Source organism: Mastomys coucha, unplaced genomic scaffold (assembly GCF_008632895.1).
Source record: "Mastomys coucha isolate ucsf_1 unplaced genomic scaffold, UCSF_Mcou_1 pScaffold20, whole genome shotgun sequence".
Lineage (NCBI taxonomy): Eukaryota > Metazoa > Chordata > Mammalia > Rodentia > Muridae > Mastomys > Mastomys coucha.
Window position 1 is genome coordinate 76,528,481 of NW_022196903.1, and position 16,749 is coordinate 76,545,229.

Sequence of the window (16,749 nt, forward strand, 5' to 3'; positions counted from 1 at the left end):
TGGTGCAGTGGTTAGAGGGACCTGCCCTCCGTAGGTCCATTGACTCCTCCTCTACCCACATGCACTCAGAACCTAGGCTAGGCAAGCAAGGAGGAAATCAGAGCAAGAGCTTCAAACTCTCGCCAGTCTGGTCATTCTGTGACCTCAGGGGTCACGTATAAGGTCAGTGTTTCCGATCCACGCCGGATCCGCACTGCCAGCTGTGATTGGGTTCGAACAGCTTCATAAACATCTTCAGCATTTTGAACCAATTTCTCCCCAATGGCCAAGATCACATCACCAGGCCGCAGACCAGCCCTGTGGAGGATAGATAGGGCAAGGAAGGAGTAGACAGAGAAGTTCAAGGATACATCCACCCCACCCCACCCCATCCCGCCCCACAGAGCAGGCTCCCCATTACCTGTGTGCAGGGGAGCCCAGGATAACTTTATGAATGAGGACACCGTGCTGAACATCAGGGAAGCTTGGCTCTCGGAGCTGTAGTTCAGTAAGGATGCTGAAAGGGCACAGACACTGTTAGCTCCACACAGGCCCTCTCCGATCTTTGACAGTTCACTTTCTGCCTTCTAGAGCTTAGGAAGTGGGATATACACATAAAAGATAGCTAGGTTCAAAAGATACTCGGTGTTGATCAACTTCACTTCTGTCATCCTGAAATTCTACGATAAGGAAGGGCTAGAACTTCAGCTGAGCCTAGGATGGGTCCTACAAACCATATGAAATAAGGCCTTAAGGCACAGAAGTGGAAAATGGATGTTGTTCTGAAGAAACGGCAAGCTGTCTAGAAGGATAACTAGAGATGGGTGGAAATGGTCCTTCAACGCTAGGTCAATGGAGGCTCTATATCCCAGCAATAGCAGGATGTACTCAATCTACTGAAGGCTCCAGACACAGTGGGATGAGAAAGTTATGATGAGAGGGAACATCTCCTGTGACAGCAGACAATAGCCTATCTTCAAGACAAAACACAAGAGGGAAACGCAAGAGGAGAGTAGGGGCGTATGCCTCTGAGAACACTGTAAATATGTATGTATATACTCATATGAATATATCATGACCCCTAACACACCTGGGAGTCAGAGTCAGCATCATCACTCCAATGTAGCGGCGCTGGGACCCACTGATTCCAAACCAGGAATCTGTAAAAAGGGGACAAATGAGCCCGCCCAGCTGCACTCCTTCCCTTACCTCCTACAATAGACCCCTCTACACCAAGTCCCGGGAATGCCCCTCCCCTAGGTCCCATCCTCCATTTTAAAGGAACCCCTTTCCCTGTAAGACAGGCTCACTTTTCTTTTCCCCACGATGCAGAAACTCCCTAAGGCGATCAGAAGGGATGGCAAAGGAGATTCCAGCAGTCACCTTCATGGTGTTCACTCCAATCACCTCCCCATCCTGCAGGGACACAGCCCCCTGTCCCCTAGCCCACACAGATGGCAGAGGATGGGGGCACCTGAACAAGAGTAGCAAGGATTTGGGGACAGGGGTCTGTCTGGATACCAGAAGAGGAACAAGAGACTAGCGACTTAGCTAAAACCCCCTAAATCAAAGGAAAACCCACACTTCCCACACTGACCTGGGGCATGGATTCTTAGAAGAACATGGGCACTCACCAGGTTAACCAGGGGACCACCAGAATTTCCAAACTGTGAGATAAAATGAAAGAAAACATCAAAAAGATCTGGAATCCCATGCCTCTGGGAATTTTAAGACTGGGGGCATAAACAGGGTATGGGGAAATTCTTTGAATTCCATTCCTAGCACATGAATTAGAGAGGCTGCATTTTTGTAGCCCATCCTCTGATACAGGCCCAGTCACCACCATGTGTCATACCCAACAGCTGTTCTCCCCAATTCCAACCTAGCACCTAATTTCCCTCATATCAGGACACACATCAATAGCTGCATCGGTCTGAATGTATTCCACGTTGGTTTGAGGGAGTCCCAGGTCCCTGGCTGGGCGCTGAGCAGAGCTGACGATGCCAGATGTGATCGTGTTCTGCAGTGCAAAGGGACTTCCCATGGCAACAACAAACTCCCCTTGCCGGACATCAGCAGAGCGGCCGAGAGGCAGTGTGGGAAGAGGCTCCTTAAGGGAAAGGAGTACACCAAAACTGGTCAGTCATTTTAAAAAGGGAGCAAGAAAACAGCTGCCATAAGATCTGGCCTACTCCATCCCCACCTTGGTTTGAATCCTCAACGTGGCAATGTCTGCTACAGGATCCACAGCTGTGACCATGGCCTCATAAGTGTCTCCGCTAGGCAGCCTCACTCGCACTCGGCGCCGATCAGCCACCACGTGGGCGTTGGTAACGATGAGCCCATCTGAAGCCACTACGAATCCGGATCCGTTAGAGATGGGGACTTCACGGCCGGAGAAAGGGTGCCTGGGATGGGGAAAGCACCGATTACACTGCAGCTTCCACCCCATCCTGCGCCCTTGCCTCTACGACAGTTGGTTTCAACACCTGATTAACTTCACCATTACCGGTCTAGGATCTCGATATAGACCACAGCAGGGGCTGTCTTCTCCACCACATCTGCGATGAAATTGTACTGGCTCCGGGGAGAGGTGGGTGGCGGAGCAGGAACAGCAGCCAGCACCGTGGAAAGACCCCGCCCCCAACCCCACAACAGCAGGACTACTGCACCCCCTGCGCCCACCGCCACCGCCAGCCATTCGCGCCGACGGCTTCCAGGACTCCTGCAGGCCTCCTGGTCACTGAAACCTGGAGTCCCCACAATCAGTCGTGCCCAGAGATCGGGGGTCCTAGACGTCAGATTTGCACATGATGCAATGACCCCCACAGGCATCCGGGCCCGGAGACTGGGGGTCCCATAAGTCATCCGGGCCTGAGGGTCAGGAGTTCCTGGCGTCAGCAGAGCCCGGAGGTCAGGGGCTAACCGGGGGCCCTTCTTCCAGAAGATGCCCCCCAAAGCCCGCCATGCACGAAGGCTCCAGTTTGCACCCCGCCCCGCCTTCAGCGAAGCCATCAGCTCCGCCTCGGCTCTCCTCTCCCGCCCTACTCAGAGGCGGTCCTCTAGAACCCAGCAAGCAGTCTCGGAGAAGCAAGGCATGCCGGTACCTGTTCAGTGCATGCCGGGAAGTGTAGTCCCTTCAGGACGCGCTCTTTTCGAGCAGACACACACGCTCACACAAACACACGTGCGTTCTCCCGGGCCGCGAGGCATGCTGGGAACGCTAGCCCTTCCGGGGCGCCTCCGGGCCTCAGGTTCTGGCCTCCCCGCGGATGCCCAAAGACTCCGCCTTCCCAGGAGCCCCCGCGGCCCTGCGAAGATGGCGGCGACAGCGGCCCCGCTTTCCTGAAGCGGCTGCGATGGAACCTCCCCCAGCTCCGGGGCCGGAGCGGCTCTTTGACTCGCACCGGTAAGCGCTGCGGAGGGAAGAGACCGGTCAGCGCGTCCTGTCGGCTTCGGCGCCTGATCGCATCGCCTCTCGCCACAGGCTCCCGAGTGACGGCTTCCTGCTGCTCGCGCTACTGCTCTACGCGCCGATCGGCCTCTGCCTCCTGGTTCTGCGACTCTTCCTCGGCCTCCACGTCTTCCTGGTCAGCTGTGCTCTGCCTGACAGCGTCCTCCGCAGGTGCGGACCGCGGCGCCCGGGGAGCATCGGGGCTGGGCCTGGCTCAAGACCGCACAGTCACCGCCGCCTGTGTCCCCAGGTTCGTGGTACGAACCATGTGTGCGGTACTGGGGCTCGTGGCCCGGCAGGAGGACTCCGGACTCCGGGATCACCGCGTCAGGGTCCTTATTTCCAACCATGTAACACCTTTTGACCACAACATAGTCAACCTACTCACCACCTGTAGCACCGTGAGTCGGGGGCGAGGCCGAGAGCGCCACCGGGTGGCTCCCTAGGCCCAAGCTCAAGACTCACCTTTACCCATTGGGGTTCTCTTGGGGAAGACCGAGCCTTTCTCCCAGCCCCATAAACGCCACCCCACGTGTTACCTTTTTCTCTTTTCTTTCTTTCTCTCTTTCTCTTTCTCTTTCTTTCTTTGACATTCCTTCCATTCTTCTTGCTTTTTCTCCCCGCTCTCAGCCTCTACTCAATAGTCCCCCCAGCTTTGTGTGTTGGTCTCGGGGCTTCATGGAGATGGATAGGCGGGTGGAGTTGGTGGAGTCACTCAAGAAATTCTGTGCTTCCACGAGGCATCCGCCCACACCTTTGCTGCTCTTCCCCGAGGAAGAGGCCACCAATGGCCGAGAAGGGCTCCTGCGTTTCAGGTGGGTAAGCTCAGGCTCCAGTTGAGCGGGTTGCCAGGCTCCTGGGTGAGCCTGCCCAAGTTCCTTTCCTGTCTGCCCACTTTTCAGCCCTGCCCTCGAAATTCTTAATTCCTCAGTTATCTGCTTATGCAGTTGGACAGTTTACTAGTTTAAGTCAGGTATAAGTGGTTGGCTGGGCTAGGCTGAACTCCCGTACTACTATCTCTCTCTCTTTCTTTCTCTCTCTCTCTCTCTCTCTCTCTCTCAGTTCGTGGCCATTTTCCATCCAGGATGTGGTTCAACCTCTTACCCTGCAAGTTCAGAGACCCCTGGTCTCTGTGGTGAGTGCATGTGGGACATGGAATACTCTGGGGTTTGGAAGGGAAGTTTCCCACCTGTGGCCCTGGCTTAGGCCTCACTTCATGCCCTCCCCTCAGACGGTGTCAGATGCCTCCTGGGTCTCAGAACTGCTGTGGTCACTTTTCGTCCCTTTCACGGTGTATCAAGTAAGGTACTAACTGTCCTCAGTTTTTGGTGGCTGGGAAGATGCTCACCTCAAGGTCAAGGAAGTAGTGACTCTACCCTGTCTGCCTGTGGTTTGTTAGTGTCAAAGTTCTAACACAGAAGCGACACTTATCTTCAGTCTCCCCACTCTCCTCACCACTGTTCCAAGATAAATGGGGAAGGGTAACACCCTTAGCCCCGGGCGCCTTAACAGAGCAGGGCTCTGGTGTTTGTAGGTGGCTTCATCCGATTCATCGACAGCTGGGGGAAGAGAATGAGGAGTTTGCGCTCCGTGTACAACAGGTGGTAGTGAACATGGGCATGGTGGAGGTGTGGGGCCTCTCCAGGGGAGAAGGGAAGAAGGCCTGAAGAGGCTACAGTTATAACCTTCCAATTCTCCCTAGCTGGTGGCCAAAGAATTGGGCCAAATAGGGACACGGCTCACTCCAGCAGACAAAGCAGAACACATGAAGCGACAGAGACACCCCAGATTCCATCCCCAGTCAGGTGTGTGGTCTGTGCACAAAAGATGTTTGCTGCGCGTGATGGTTTTACTTCCTTAGTTATGCTTATCTGCCTTCCTTAGCAGTCCACTCACCTACTTTTTTTTCTTTTAAACAGTGCAGCCTTCTTTTCCTTCTCCTCCCAGCCCTTCTGATGTGCAGCTAACCACCCTCGCTCACAGAGTCAAGGAGGTTCTGCCTCATGTGCCACTGAATGTCATCCAGGGAGACCTGGGTATGGGAAGGGTAGCTTCACAGAGTGGGAGACACAGGAAAGTGGGTCTCGACAGAGGAGGAGGACAGGGAGTGGACACTCTGCTCCTCTCTTCCCAGCCAGGACTGGGTGTGTAGACTTGACCATCACAAATCTGCTTGAGGGGGCTGTGGCTTTCATGCCTGAAGATGTCACTGAGGGATCTCAGTCCCTGCCTGCAGCCTCTGCCCCAAAGGTGAGACACCAGAGTAGTCAAGGCCAAGGCTTAAGGGCAGGTCTGGGCAGTCTGTGTGCTCCCTCTCCCTGACTTCTCTTTTTGATGTTGAGACCCTAGCACAGTGCCTCTCTTACAAAGTAGGCATTCGATGGGTGTTTAATGATGATGACTTCGCAAGCCCTCTGACATTGTGATCACCTCAGTTCCCCAGCTCTGGCCTGGTGACCCCTCAGCCCACAGCTCTAACATTTGCCAAGTCTTCCTGGGCCCGTCAGGAGAGCCTGCAGGAGCGCAAGCAGGCACTGTATGAATATGCAAGAAGGTGAGAGGGTTAGAGAACAATATGTAGGAAAGAACAAGTTGGAGAAAGGCCTGATGAAGCTGATGTGACAAAGCCTATACACTCTCTCCCCATGTCCCACAGGAGATTCAGAGAGAGACAGGCCCAGGAGGCTGAATGAGCCCAAAGGAACAGAATGGTACCCAGAGCCGCAGGACGGAGACTGGGGGCAGCCCTCACCCAGCTAACAACAGGCCGGATGAGTGGGTGGTAAAAAGGGAGGGATGGGGCTCCCCCAATCTCACATTAAATTCAGGGTTTTCACTCAAGGTCTCTGTTGCCTCTCTGGGTTTCAAAAGCCCCTTGAGCAGGTTTCTTTTCCTGGGTTGAAGAATACAACATGGGTGAAGATGGTTAAAATGGAATTGTGAAATTACACTAAACTGAAGACAAAACAACTGGATCCCAGCCCAGTTATATTGTAGGCTGTCACTCTAAAACTACAAGTCCCAGAATGCATTTCATGAATACAGACGGGTCATATAGGCTCAGTTATACAAGCTCAGTGTGGCAGCAGGAACCTGCTTCCCATAGGTTCCTAGCTAAGTTAAACCAAGGTGGAGCAAAAGGCCCCTCCCCCAAAAATAAAGCTCTGGGATTGGAGTTTGAGCTCAGCCTCCAGATGGGGCCGGAATTTACCTTTGTACTCCAGGCGGGCCTGGGTTGGTGGTACCTGGCTGGGTGTGTCCAGAACTGGCTGCCATCCTGACGGGTCCCAGAGCTGCTAGCAGGTTTGAATCCAGGATCATTTATGGCCCTGCTTACTGTCCCCTTCTCTTGTCTCCAGATTTCTTACTTTTGCCCACTTGGGCCTTTCCCACAGATGACTGCTTCTTGTAACTCCTACTGCCTACGTGGGCCCCTGTGCTAGTCACAGATCTTTACTACCCAACTACAAACAGGGTAAAAGTCCACTTGTTATGTCCCCTTAGAGACACCCAGCACAGTTTCCTGGCAAGCAAATACTGCTGGGAAGGGTGGACCCCAATGCATTATCCCCTGTGGGTAGATGTTGGGGATCGAGCTGAGATGGAAATTTGCTGTCAGTCACTAGATCTAAGGCCTTACTGGCTGCCCTGCTTTTCATAGGTTCTATGAGCAGCCACCATGGCCTCTGGGCTGGCAGAAGAGTCTGAACCAAGTACTGGGGAATCTGAACTGGCTGTGAACCCCTTTGATGGGCTCCCCTTCTCTTCCTGCTACTATGAGCTGCTTGAGCAGCGTAGAGCCTTGCCCATCTGGGCTACTCGCTTCCTGTTCTTGGAGCATTTGGAGAGTAGCCCCACTGGAGTGGTGCTGGTATCTGGGGACCCCGGCTCTGGCAAGAGCACCCAGGTGGAGGAAGATTCTGGGATTGGACAAGGGGCAGGGTTAAATTGCTTTCTCCTGGGTAAAGGAAAGGGGATATGGGGAGAGGTAAGCAAGGGAAGGTGGATTAGGCTGACCCACTGGGTGGTAAGGTTCAGGGATCCCAGTTCAGCTGGTCATAGTTCCCACAGCACTTCTGTTTGAAGTCCTCCAGTTCTCTGACAAATTCCCTCTCCCTACCCCAGATTCCTCAATGGTGTGCAGAGTTTGCGCTGGCCAGAGGATTCCAGACAGGACAGGTTACAGTCACTCAGCCCTACCCTCTGGCAGCCATGAGCCTGGCTTCAAGGGTGGCTGATGAGATGGACCTGACCCTGGGTCATGAGATTGGATACAGCATCCCTCAGGAAGACTGCACTGGCCCCAACACCATGCTCAGGTGGGCCATTTGCAGTCTGACCTGAGCTTAATTCCCCTTACTGAGTGGAAACAAGCCCAATTGTCTAGCACCTCCCCATACCCACAGCTTAACCTGCCTTTGAGTCACATAATACAAACCTCACCCTAACCACAAGATACAGGATATAGTACATGAAGCAAGTGTCCTCAACAGAGATGTGGGGTCACACTTAGTGGTCTACGGACTCAGGACATCTTTTTCTGACCTTCAGTATCAGAATCTAGGCAACTTGGGGGGAAATACCTGGATTTGGGTCTGGTCCAAGTCCACACTGACTCCCTGCCCACTACCAATGTCAACAGGTTTTGCTGGGACAGGCTATTTCTGCAGGAAGTAGCCTCAACCCGGGGCCCCGGGGCCTGGAGTGTGCTGATACTGGATGAGGCTCAGGAGCGGTCAGTGGCCTCCGATTTACTACAGGGCCTCCTGCGAGATACCAGACTAAGAAACCTGCCCGGGGAGCCCAGAGTGGTTGTAGTTACTGACCCAGCGCTTGAACCAAAATTCCAGGCTTTCTGGGGCAATTCTCCTATTGTGCATGTGCCTAGGGAGCCTAGTGGAGATCCCACCCTTGCCTACAAGGACACTGTCCCTACCAACCTGGTGGAAGCTGCCTGCCAAGCTGTGCTTGAGCTGTGTCAGCAGGAAGAGGCACCAGGAGATGTGCTGGTGTATCTGCCCAGTGAGGAGGTAAACAAAAGGAAGAAGGGGCTATGGGAAGCATTCCTATGCTGCCTTCCTGTCCCAGAGGTAACACATCTTAGGAACAGTGGTTCTCTTTACTTTCTGCTAAAGTCTTCTCAGGGGAATCAAGGACTTCAGAGTAAAGAGATTTGCTGCCCACTTTTTAAAGTCCTTATATTGCAGAGCTTAAAATTATAATGTGCCCAACTTTAGAAGTATGTCTGTTTTCTCAGATAAAGGGGCCTTAGTTTTCATCAGTTTGTCCAAAAAGTCTGTGCTCCCCCAAGAAAGGTAAGAACTGCCCCTAATGCCCCATCCTCTCCTCAGGAAATCTCTCTGTGCTGTGAATCCTTGTCCAGGGAGATGGGAATGCTGACTATCCCAGGGCCTCCACCTCGGGTGCTGCCCCTTCACCCTGGCTGTAGTCAAGCCATTCAGACTGTGTATGAAGACACAGATATGAGTGTCCGGAAGATCGTGGTCACTCATTGGCTGGCTGATTTCTCCTTCTCCCTTCCTTTCATCCAACATGTCATTGACTCAGGACTGGAACTTCGCAGTGTGAGTGAGAGAAAAGGGGGAGTGGACCCTCAGGTAGAAGTGAACCACTCTGATCTATCTTGGCCTTGTTTGGGGTCTGGATGACAGGTTTACAATCCTCGGATCCGGGCAGACTCCCAGGTGTTGAGACCAATTAGCAAGTGTCAGGCAGAAGCAAGGCTGCTGAGGGCAAGGGGTTCCCCACCAGGTAAGAGCCTTTGCCCTCGAGACCAAAAGAAAATTAAATAGATAAATAAAAAATCAAAAGAAATCCTCACACAAGCTCTGAGACTTCCCTAGACCTTTCTCCTTTCAGGATCCTGCCTCCGCCTGTACTCTAAGTCCACCCTAGAACTAGAGGCTCCCCCACTGCCCCACCCCAAAGTGTGTGAAGAGAATCTGAGCTCCCTGGTGTTGCTACTAATGAGGAAACAGATTGCAGAGCCAGGGGAATGCCACTTCCTGGACCAGCCCGGTGAGCCCCCACCCTGACCTGGGGCTGCCTCTGACTTCAGGGTCAGAGCTTGTGATGTCTAAGCCCCCCGTGTCCTTACCAGGGCCAGAAGCACTGATGCAGGCCCTGGAAGACTTAGACTATCTGGCTGCTCTGGATGATGATGGGGAGCTGTCAGACCTGGGAATCATTCTGTCGGAGTTTCCGCTGCCCCCGGAGCTGGCCAAAGCCCTGCTGGCCTCCTGCGAGTTTAAGTGCGTGGATGAGATGCTCACTCTGGCTGCCATGCTCACTGGTACATTTCTAGCTTTCATCTACCTCACTTGTGAGGCAGGACTTTGGGGTTTTTACTATGCTGAAAATCTTACCCAGGGCCTCCTGTCTGTCAGGCAGCTGCCCAGGCCTGCACCAGGGTGAAGCTGGAGTCACTGGTTGTTATAGTTGTGTCAGCCTTCCCACCCCCTCGCAACACCTAAGGACCCAAGTGTCTGTCCATCCCTTCCTGTCATTCCCCATGGCCTTTTCCTCTAATGCTTCTTTCTACTCAGCGTGCAGAATCTCTCCCACATTGTTGACTAGATCCACTCACCTGTCCTCTGCCCACCTCCTCCTTTCAGCTATGCAGCATAACCCCTGTCCCAGTTTCACCTGCTGCATTCCAGCTTCAGGACCATGTCCCCCCTGCAGTGACAGTTCACTAGTGAGGGTCCACATACTCCAGCATTTGTTCACAAGCTTGTGACACAAGAATGTTCACTACGTGTGTGTGTGTGTGTGTGTGTGTGTGTGTGTGTGTGCATGAACATGCATGTGCTTTGAAGCAGAGGAGGATGTTAGGTATCCTGCTTCTTCACTCTCTTATTCCCCTGAGACTGAGGAGTCTGAAGCTAGGCTGCTATCTCAAGCCCAAGTGATCCTCCTGTCTCCAGTATAAGGTTATAGGTGTTTGTGGCCACATCAGGTGGCATTTTCATAGGTACCCAGAATTTGAACTCAGATCCTCATGGCTTATGTAAAAAGTGTTCTTAACCACTGAGCCACCTCCTCAGCCATTCCCCTTCTTTTTGAGACAGGATCTTGCTATGTAGCCCAAGCTGACCTTGAACTTGAGATCTCTGTGGTTCAGTGTCCCAGATGTTGGGATTATAGGTGCTCAGCATCCTATAGTTTTCATCCCACCCCCATGGTCGTCCTGTCCTCATCTCTTCCTTGAGATTCTCATCCCCTTTTGCATTGTGAATCCCCCCAAGGTTGTGACGCTTAGCCTATGGGTCTTCCCATTCCCAGCACACCCATCCACGGACCAGGTCACAGTGCTGCCTCTACACTTGAAATTCCCAAAATGTGCTTTGTGTCTCTCTGCCAATGTGAGTTTTTAAAAACTAGGGCCTCACTATGTAGCCCTGGTTGGTCTTGAACTCACAGAGATTTGCCTGCCTTTGCCTTCCGAATCCTGGGGTTAAAGGTCTGTGCCACCCACTCCTGGCTTTTTCTCCCCAGTAACATTCTTCTAGATCTTAGGAAGGAGATATGGGGAAGGGAGAAAGAAGTGAGGAGGGGGGGACACAGAGAAAAAGAAAAGAAGAGGGAGGAGAGATATCAACTCCTGAAGAATATCCCCCATCGGGATTTTATTTTTATGTATATGCCTGCATGTCTGTCTGTACATCACAGCGTGCAGTACATGCAGAGGCCATAAGAGGGCATCTGGTCCCCTGGAACTGGAGTAACAGGTGCTTGTAAGGTAAGCCACCATATGAGTGCTGGAAATCAAACCTGGAACCTCTGAAGGAACAGCTAGTGCTCTTAACTGCTGAGCGATTTCTCCAGCTCTGTGTTCCTCTCTTTTTAAAAGTATTACTGCGCATGTACATGATGTGTGATGTTTAGGAGCATGGACATGCCCCAGTTCATGTGTGTGGTCAGGGACAAGACTGTAGAATTCCTTCCACGTATATGTGGGTTCTAGAGGTTCAACTAGAAGGCAAGGCTTATGCAATGTGTGCTGAGCCATTTAGTGGGCTTCTTTTTCTTTCTTTCTTTCTTTCTTTCTTTCTTTCTTTCTTTCTTTCTTTCTTTTTTTTCCTTTCTCCCTCTCCCCGCCCTCTGCCCCTGACAAGGTTTTACTCTGTCATCCAGGCTGGCCTGGAATCCACTATATATCTATCTCATGCTAGTTTCAACCTTGCAGCAATCCTCCTGCCACAGCCTCCCAGGTGATAGGATTGCAGGCATGTGCCACACAATTCCTGGCTTTCCTAGTAAATAGTTCTACTATACTAGTCCATGGTGCTTCAGCTCAGCACTAAACTCAAGTGGTCTATCCACCTGCCCTTCTTACCACGCAGCCACAGTCTTCCTCTCCTTTCCAATTCAGACAATCCCATCACCTCTCCTGTTTTCATTCTATCCTAATCTGTCTCCAGAGTTCCCTTTCCTGCTCCCATATGTGTTTTCAGATTATGCGCTCTGCATAATCACAGCCAATGCCAGTGTTGGGTACTTTTCTCTGCTCATCCACATTCTGTTCATGGTCTCCTTGCCAGTCATGTGGACCAACACTTGGACTCATAGTTTAACATTCTTCTTCTGCAGCTGTTCTTACCTCCTATACTGCGCAAACTCTTTTGTATCACACAGTCAGCCTCTTACCCTGAATGTGCAGATCACTCTGGCTTCTTTTGCCATGCTGCCACATGTCACCCATCCCATACAACATAGATGGCCTCTAATGGCCCAAATGAGCCGTTAGCCTTTGTTCTATGCTATTCCCACAGGCTCAGATGGCCTCAAGGTTCCTTCTCTGCACTCACTTCTCACACTAACCCAAGGATCTCATGCTTTGCTTCCACTTCACCCTTGTCTCTACCACCAAAGCATGGATCTGTTGACTTTCTCTTTGCTTTCAGAGTGCTTATTTGTTCATTTCCTTGTTGGCCTCTCCCACCAGACTTGTGTGTGTTGGAGGGAGGGGGCATGCATTGGTGTGCTTGCATGCAAAAGTTGGAGGAAACAGGTCATCTCTTCTGCTAGACTGATTGGACAGCAAGCTCCAGGATCTGCCTGTCCCTGCCCACCGGGTTCTGGAGTTACAGGCACAGGTAGCAGGCTAGGCTTTTTTATGTGGGTAGTGGGGATTCAGACTCAAGTCTTCATTCTTGTACAGCAAGCATCTTTTGAAGCATGTGCGCAGCCTTTCTCTACTAGACTCTAATCTCCTTACGGGCAAAAACTGTCTTTCATTTCCAGACATTAGAGTCTATGGGAGATGGGTTCCAGAACCCTCTGTGGATACCACAGTCCACTGGTGCTTCAGTCTCCAGGATGCTGTAAAACCTGAACATAACCTGGGCACATTCTCCTACATACTTCGCATATCCCCATACTGTGTGTAAACATTATGTAAAAGCCTCCCTATATTACTTAGGAAAGAATAGCAAAGGGTGATCTGCATATCCTCTATAGATGTAGTTTTCTCAGTACTTGGCGTTTGCAATTGATTGAATCCACAGGTGCAGAGCCATGGATGGGGAGGGCTGGTTGCACACGTCTGAATGAAGTGCAGAGCACCTCGAGTCTATAGTCTTTTAAATTAAGCTCCCAGAGGATTACTCCTACCTTTTTAGCATTCTGTATGTGCTGCCACCCTGCCAAGTTCCTCCCAAACCACCTTCCTGTGTCCCGCCTCCAGCTGCTCCCGGGTTTACACGTCCTCCGCTGAGTGCAGAAGAAGCTGCCTTGCGTCGGGCTCTGGAACACGCAGATGGTGATCACAGCTCTCTGATCCAGGTCTATGAAGCCTTTGTACAAAGTAAGTGGCTCAGTCTGCACCCTCAGACTCCCAGGAGATACCCCATCAATGACATACCTCTGTGTTCAGGAAGAGGAGATCCTCTGCCCAAGGGTCGTTCTTTGTGCATCTTAAGGACTTAATTACAGGTGTTTCCTTTGTCCTCCAAGGTGGAGCAGATGAAGCTTGGTGCCAGGCTCGGGGTCTAAACTGGGAGGCATTATGTCAAGCCCGTAAACTCCGAGCAGAGCTCGTGGAACTCATGCAACGGATCGAGCTTCCCCTGTCCCAGCCAGCCTTTGGCTCTGAGCAGAATCGCAGAGACCTTCAGAAAGCACTGCTGTCAGGATACTTCCTCAAGGTTGGAGAGAGGGCTCCGTGGGATAACTCACTTTGCCTGGTGTGGTGCTGCACATCTTTAATCCCAGCACTCTAGAGACAGGCAAAACTCTTTAAGTTTGAGGCCAACCTGGTCTACATAGTAAGTTCCAGGGCAGCCAGGGCTACATAGTAAAATTCTGCCCCCAAATGGGGTGGGGGTGGGGGTGACTGAAGAGTTACCTTAGCAGTTGAGAGCACTTATTGCTCTCTCAGAGAACCCAGGGGACCCAGGTCTGGATCCTAGCACTCATATGATAGCTTACAACCATTCTTAACTCCAGTTCCAGAAATTTAACACTCCTGACATTCAAGGGCAGGCACACGGTGTGCATAATACATGCAGGCAAAACAGTCATACACATAAGATAAATAAATCATTTTTTTTAATTTTAGAAAAAAAAAAAAGAATCAAAAGGCAGGGAGAATGGGGGGAGGGGGTACCTAGGGGAAGAGCTGAGTAGGTAAAACACCTTGCTTCTATCTCAAGGACAGACTTTGATCCCCAGAACCCTGGATTCACTTGTAGTCCTAGCACTGGGCAGGCAGAGACACTTGGGTCCCTGGGGCTCTCTAGCCAGCCTAGCTTAATGGCAGGTTCCAGGTTCTGTCTCCAGAAAGGTGGGTGGCACATCTAACAATCTCTCTCTCTCTCTCTCTCTCTCTCTCTCTCTCTCTCTCTCTCTCTCTCTCTCTCTCTCTCTCTCTCTCTCTCTCTCTCATATGATCTTTTAGAATAGGAGTCTGAGGGTTTGGAGGACAAGGAGCCGTGGGAAATGCCATATGGTAAAGCAGCAGCCGACCTAACTAGAGATGGACTTTTCAGCTCTACAATACTCTCACAACCCCTTCTTCCTTTCCTTCTTTCTTTTTAAAGGCAACAGTGAGACAAGGTCTCATGTTGTCCAAGCTGGCTTCAGACTCTCTAAATACCTCAGGCTGGCCTCCAACTTCTGCTCCTCTGGCTCCCTAATGCTGGGATTACCACCCCGCCCAGCTTTGGCCTTCTTTATTTTCTATGGTTCGTTACTAATTCCACCCATGTATTTGTGTTTCAATGAGGTGGCCCGAGACACAGACGGGACAGGAAATTATCTGCTTCTCGCCCATAAACATGTAGCCCAGCTGTCTCCATACTGCTGCTACCGAAACCGCAGGACTCCAGCCCAGCCACCCACATGGGTGCTGTACCACAGCTTCTCCATATCTAAAGACAACTGCCTTTGCATTGTCTCTGAGATTCAGCCTGAGATGTGAGTTTCCCTCTGACCCTCACTCTTACAGGGCCCTTCTTCTCCCAGGGCCAGGGACCAAACCTAGAGTTGGGGAGCAAGATATAGGAAGAAGGTTGGTGGACACAGGGAGAGGGTTGGTGGAAGCAGGAAGAGGGTTGGTGGAAGTGTCGGGGGTGGGTGGTTGGAGGCACAGGTGATCCCATCCTGACTTTCTCCAACAGGCTAGTGGAGCTCGCCCCTCCATACTTCCTGAGTAACTTGCCCCCCAGTGAGAGCAGAGACCTCCTGAACCAGCTGAGAGAAGGAACAGCAGAGCCCTCAGCAGTGACTGAAACTTCCTCTCCCCAGGAGTATGGAGATGGCTGTGCTCTGCAGTGAGCTACCTAAGGAATGGGGCCAACCTCATCAGACAGTCAGCCAGACTTAGAGACCCTAGAGACCCAAAACGTAGGGTCGGATATACTCCTAGAACCCAAGAGCAAGAAATGTCAAGAGGGGAGGGGACAGAGAGCCACAGTTCAGAGCAAGGCAGACCTTTCCTTCTCTGTCCATGGCGAGAGAGCAAATGCTGCTCACCCCACCCACACGTTGCTTCACAAAACCTTGTCTCCTTGGGACTATAAAAGATTTGGGGGGATGGAGAGATGGCTCAGGGGGTAAGTGCACTGGCTGCTCTTCCAGAGGTCATGAGTTCAGTTCCCAGCAACCACATAGTGGCTCATGACCATCTGTAATTGGATCCAATGCCCTCTTCTAGTGTGTCAGCTACAGTGTGCTCATGTACATAAAATAAATAAATAAATAAATAAAATCTTTTTAAAAAAATTATTTTCCTATGATGCAACTTTGGTTTTTGGTTCTGCAGTGTCATATACAACACCCATGATTCAGGGATGGCACGTAAGGTGAGGCTGACTTCTGCAGGTGCAGCCTCTTGCCTGCCTTAGACCAAGCCTCTGTGCTGCCTGCTATAGCTGTCACTAGCACAGAGCTTGAGTGACCTGGCTGCCGCAGGTCTCTGTCCCTGTCACAGTGACCTGGCCTCTGCCAGAAACAAGACAGGAACAGTAGAGTGAGGCAAAGTCCTCCGGTTAAGCAAGAAAGCTTTGTAACCATCCTCCACCAGACAAAACCCCTGCACCCTCCGACTCGCCCACAGTCTACAGTCTTTCTAATTTCTCATTGTATTTATTGTGTGTGTGGATGCACACACATAACACACGTTCAGTAGTCAGAGGACAATTCGTAGGAATCGGGTTTTCTTCCACACACTTGCCCCTAGGGATCAAACTCAGATTGTCAGGATTACTGCAAATGCCCCTGACTGCAAGTGCTGGCTCTTTCCAACTAAAACACATCATGCTTTTCTTCTTCCTGGCTGGGTACTCCTTCCCTTCTGCCCTTAGTCTATTCCAGTTTCTGAATCCATCACCATCCCACACATCCTAAATGTGTTTGTGGAATACTGTGGAAAGAAAGACTCAATCCATGTAATTCCCCAGAGTTCCCGCCCCCCCAGATGCTCCGGAGATCTTGGCCCCACCATTCCGTCCGTCCATCTCCACCCCTGTGATGTCAGTGAGATCCCCCAAAGGCAGGCATCAGAAAATTTTTTCTCTCTAAATCTAACATTAGTTTTGCCTACTGTTAATCTTGCCCCCAGTTTCCCCTTCCTGGTCCACAGCACCACTGACTTCCTGGCCTCCACTTCTCCAGTCTTCGGGTCATCTTTGGTTCTTCTTAGGTTTGCCAGTCCCAAAGCATGTGTCTTGCTCACTCTAACACTGGGCCCATGAATTCCCCACTGGGTCCCCATCTTGGTTCTCTGACCCTGCCTGGCACCAGAGTCAGATTCTCTTCCTAGGTTTTATCTTCTGAATATATAAGTATCTTAC

The 16,749-nt window shown here is 51.5% G+C and overlaps 3 protein-coding genes across 6 annotated transcripts; 2 read left to right on the forward strand and 1 right to left on the reverse strand.

Moving 5' to 3' along the window:
- Positions 1-16: 16 nt before the first annotated feature.
- Positions 17-3,039, reverse strand: Htra2 (HtrA serine peptidase 2). Of its 2 annotated transcripts, XM_031382264.1 has the most exons (8): positions 2,489-3,037; positions 2,183-2,387; positions 1,895-2,089; positions 1,614-1,646; positions 1,290-1,395; positions 1,070-1,139; positions 401-496; positions 17-297 (listed from the first exon to the last, which is right to left on the reverse strand). In XM_031382264.1, the coding sequence occupies exons 1-8, from the start codon at positions 2,992-2,994 to the stop codon at positions 132-134; spliced, it is 1,377 nt and encodes a 458-aa protein (XP_031238124.1). In that variant the 5' UTR covers positions 2,995-3,037; the 3' UTR covers positions 17-131. The 2 variants fall into 2 exon arrangements, with proteins under 2 accessions (XP_031238124.1, XP_031238125.1); XM_031382265.1 differs by lacking the exon at positions 1,290-1,395 and having other exon boundaries at positions 1,577-1,646; positions 2,489-3,039.
- Positions 3,040-3,088: 49 nt separating this feature from the next.
- On the forward strand, positions 3,089-6,274 carry Aup1 (AUP1 lipid droplet regulating VLDL assembly factor). 3 transcript variants are annotated; one of them, XR_004122090.1, is made up of 12 exons: positions 3,089-3,388; positions 3,467-3,604; positions 3,684-3,834; positions 4,064-4,248; positions 4,496-4,568; positions 4,665-4,738; positions 4,968-5,034; positions 5,136-5,238; positions 5,353-5,469; positions 5,568-5,683; positions 5,807-5,987; positions 6,090-6,274. XR_004122090.1 is itself a non-coding variant. In XM_031382266.1 (12 exons), the coding sequence occupies exons 1-12, from the start codon at positions 3,252-3,254 to the stop codon at positions 6,124-6,126; spliced, it is 1,317 nt and encodes a 438-aa protein (XP_031238126.1). In that variant the 5' UTR covers positions 3,089-3,251; the 3' UTR covers positions 6,127-6,274. The 3 variants fall into 3 exon arrangements, 2 of the variants coding, with proteins under 2 accessions (XP_031238126.1, XP_031238127.1); XM_031382266.1 differs by having other exon boundaries at positions 5,869-5,987; XM_031382267.1 differs by lacking the exon at positions 6,090-6,274 and having other exon boundaries at positions 3,182-3,388; positions 5,804-5,907.
- Positions 6,275-6,374: 100 nt separating this feature from the next.
- On the forward strand, positions 6,375-15,478 carry Dqx1 (DEAQ-box RNA dependent ATPase 1). The gene is made up of 12 exons (XM_031382261.1): positions 6,375-6,908; positions 7,095-7,340; positions 7,559-7,752; positions 8,076-8,463; positions 8,785-9,018; positions 9,106-9,205; positions 9,314-9,472; positions 9,555-9,746; positions 13,143-13,262; positions 13,412-13,602; positions 14,682-14,872; positions 15,076-15,478. The coding sequence occupies exons 2-12, from the start codon at positions 7,113-7,115 to the stop codon at positions 15,230-15,232; spliced, it is 2,154 nt and encodes a 717-aa protein (XP_031238121.1). The 5' UTR covers positions 6,375-6,908; positions 7,095-7,112; the 3' UTR covers positions 15,233-15,478.
- Positions 15,479-16,749: the final 1,271 nt, after the last annotated feature.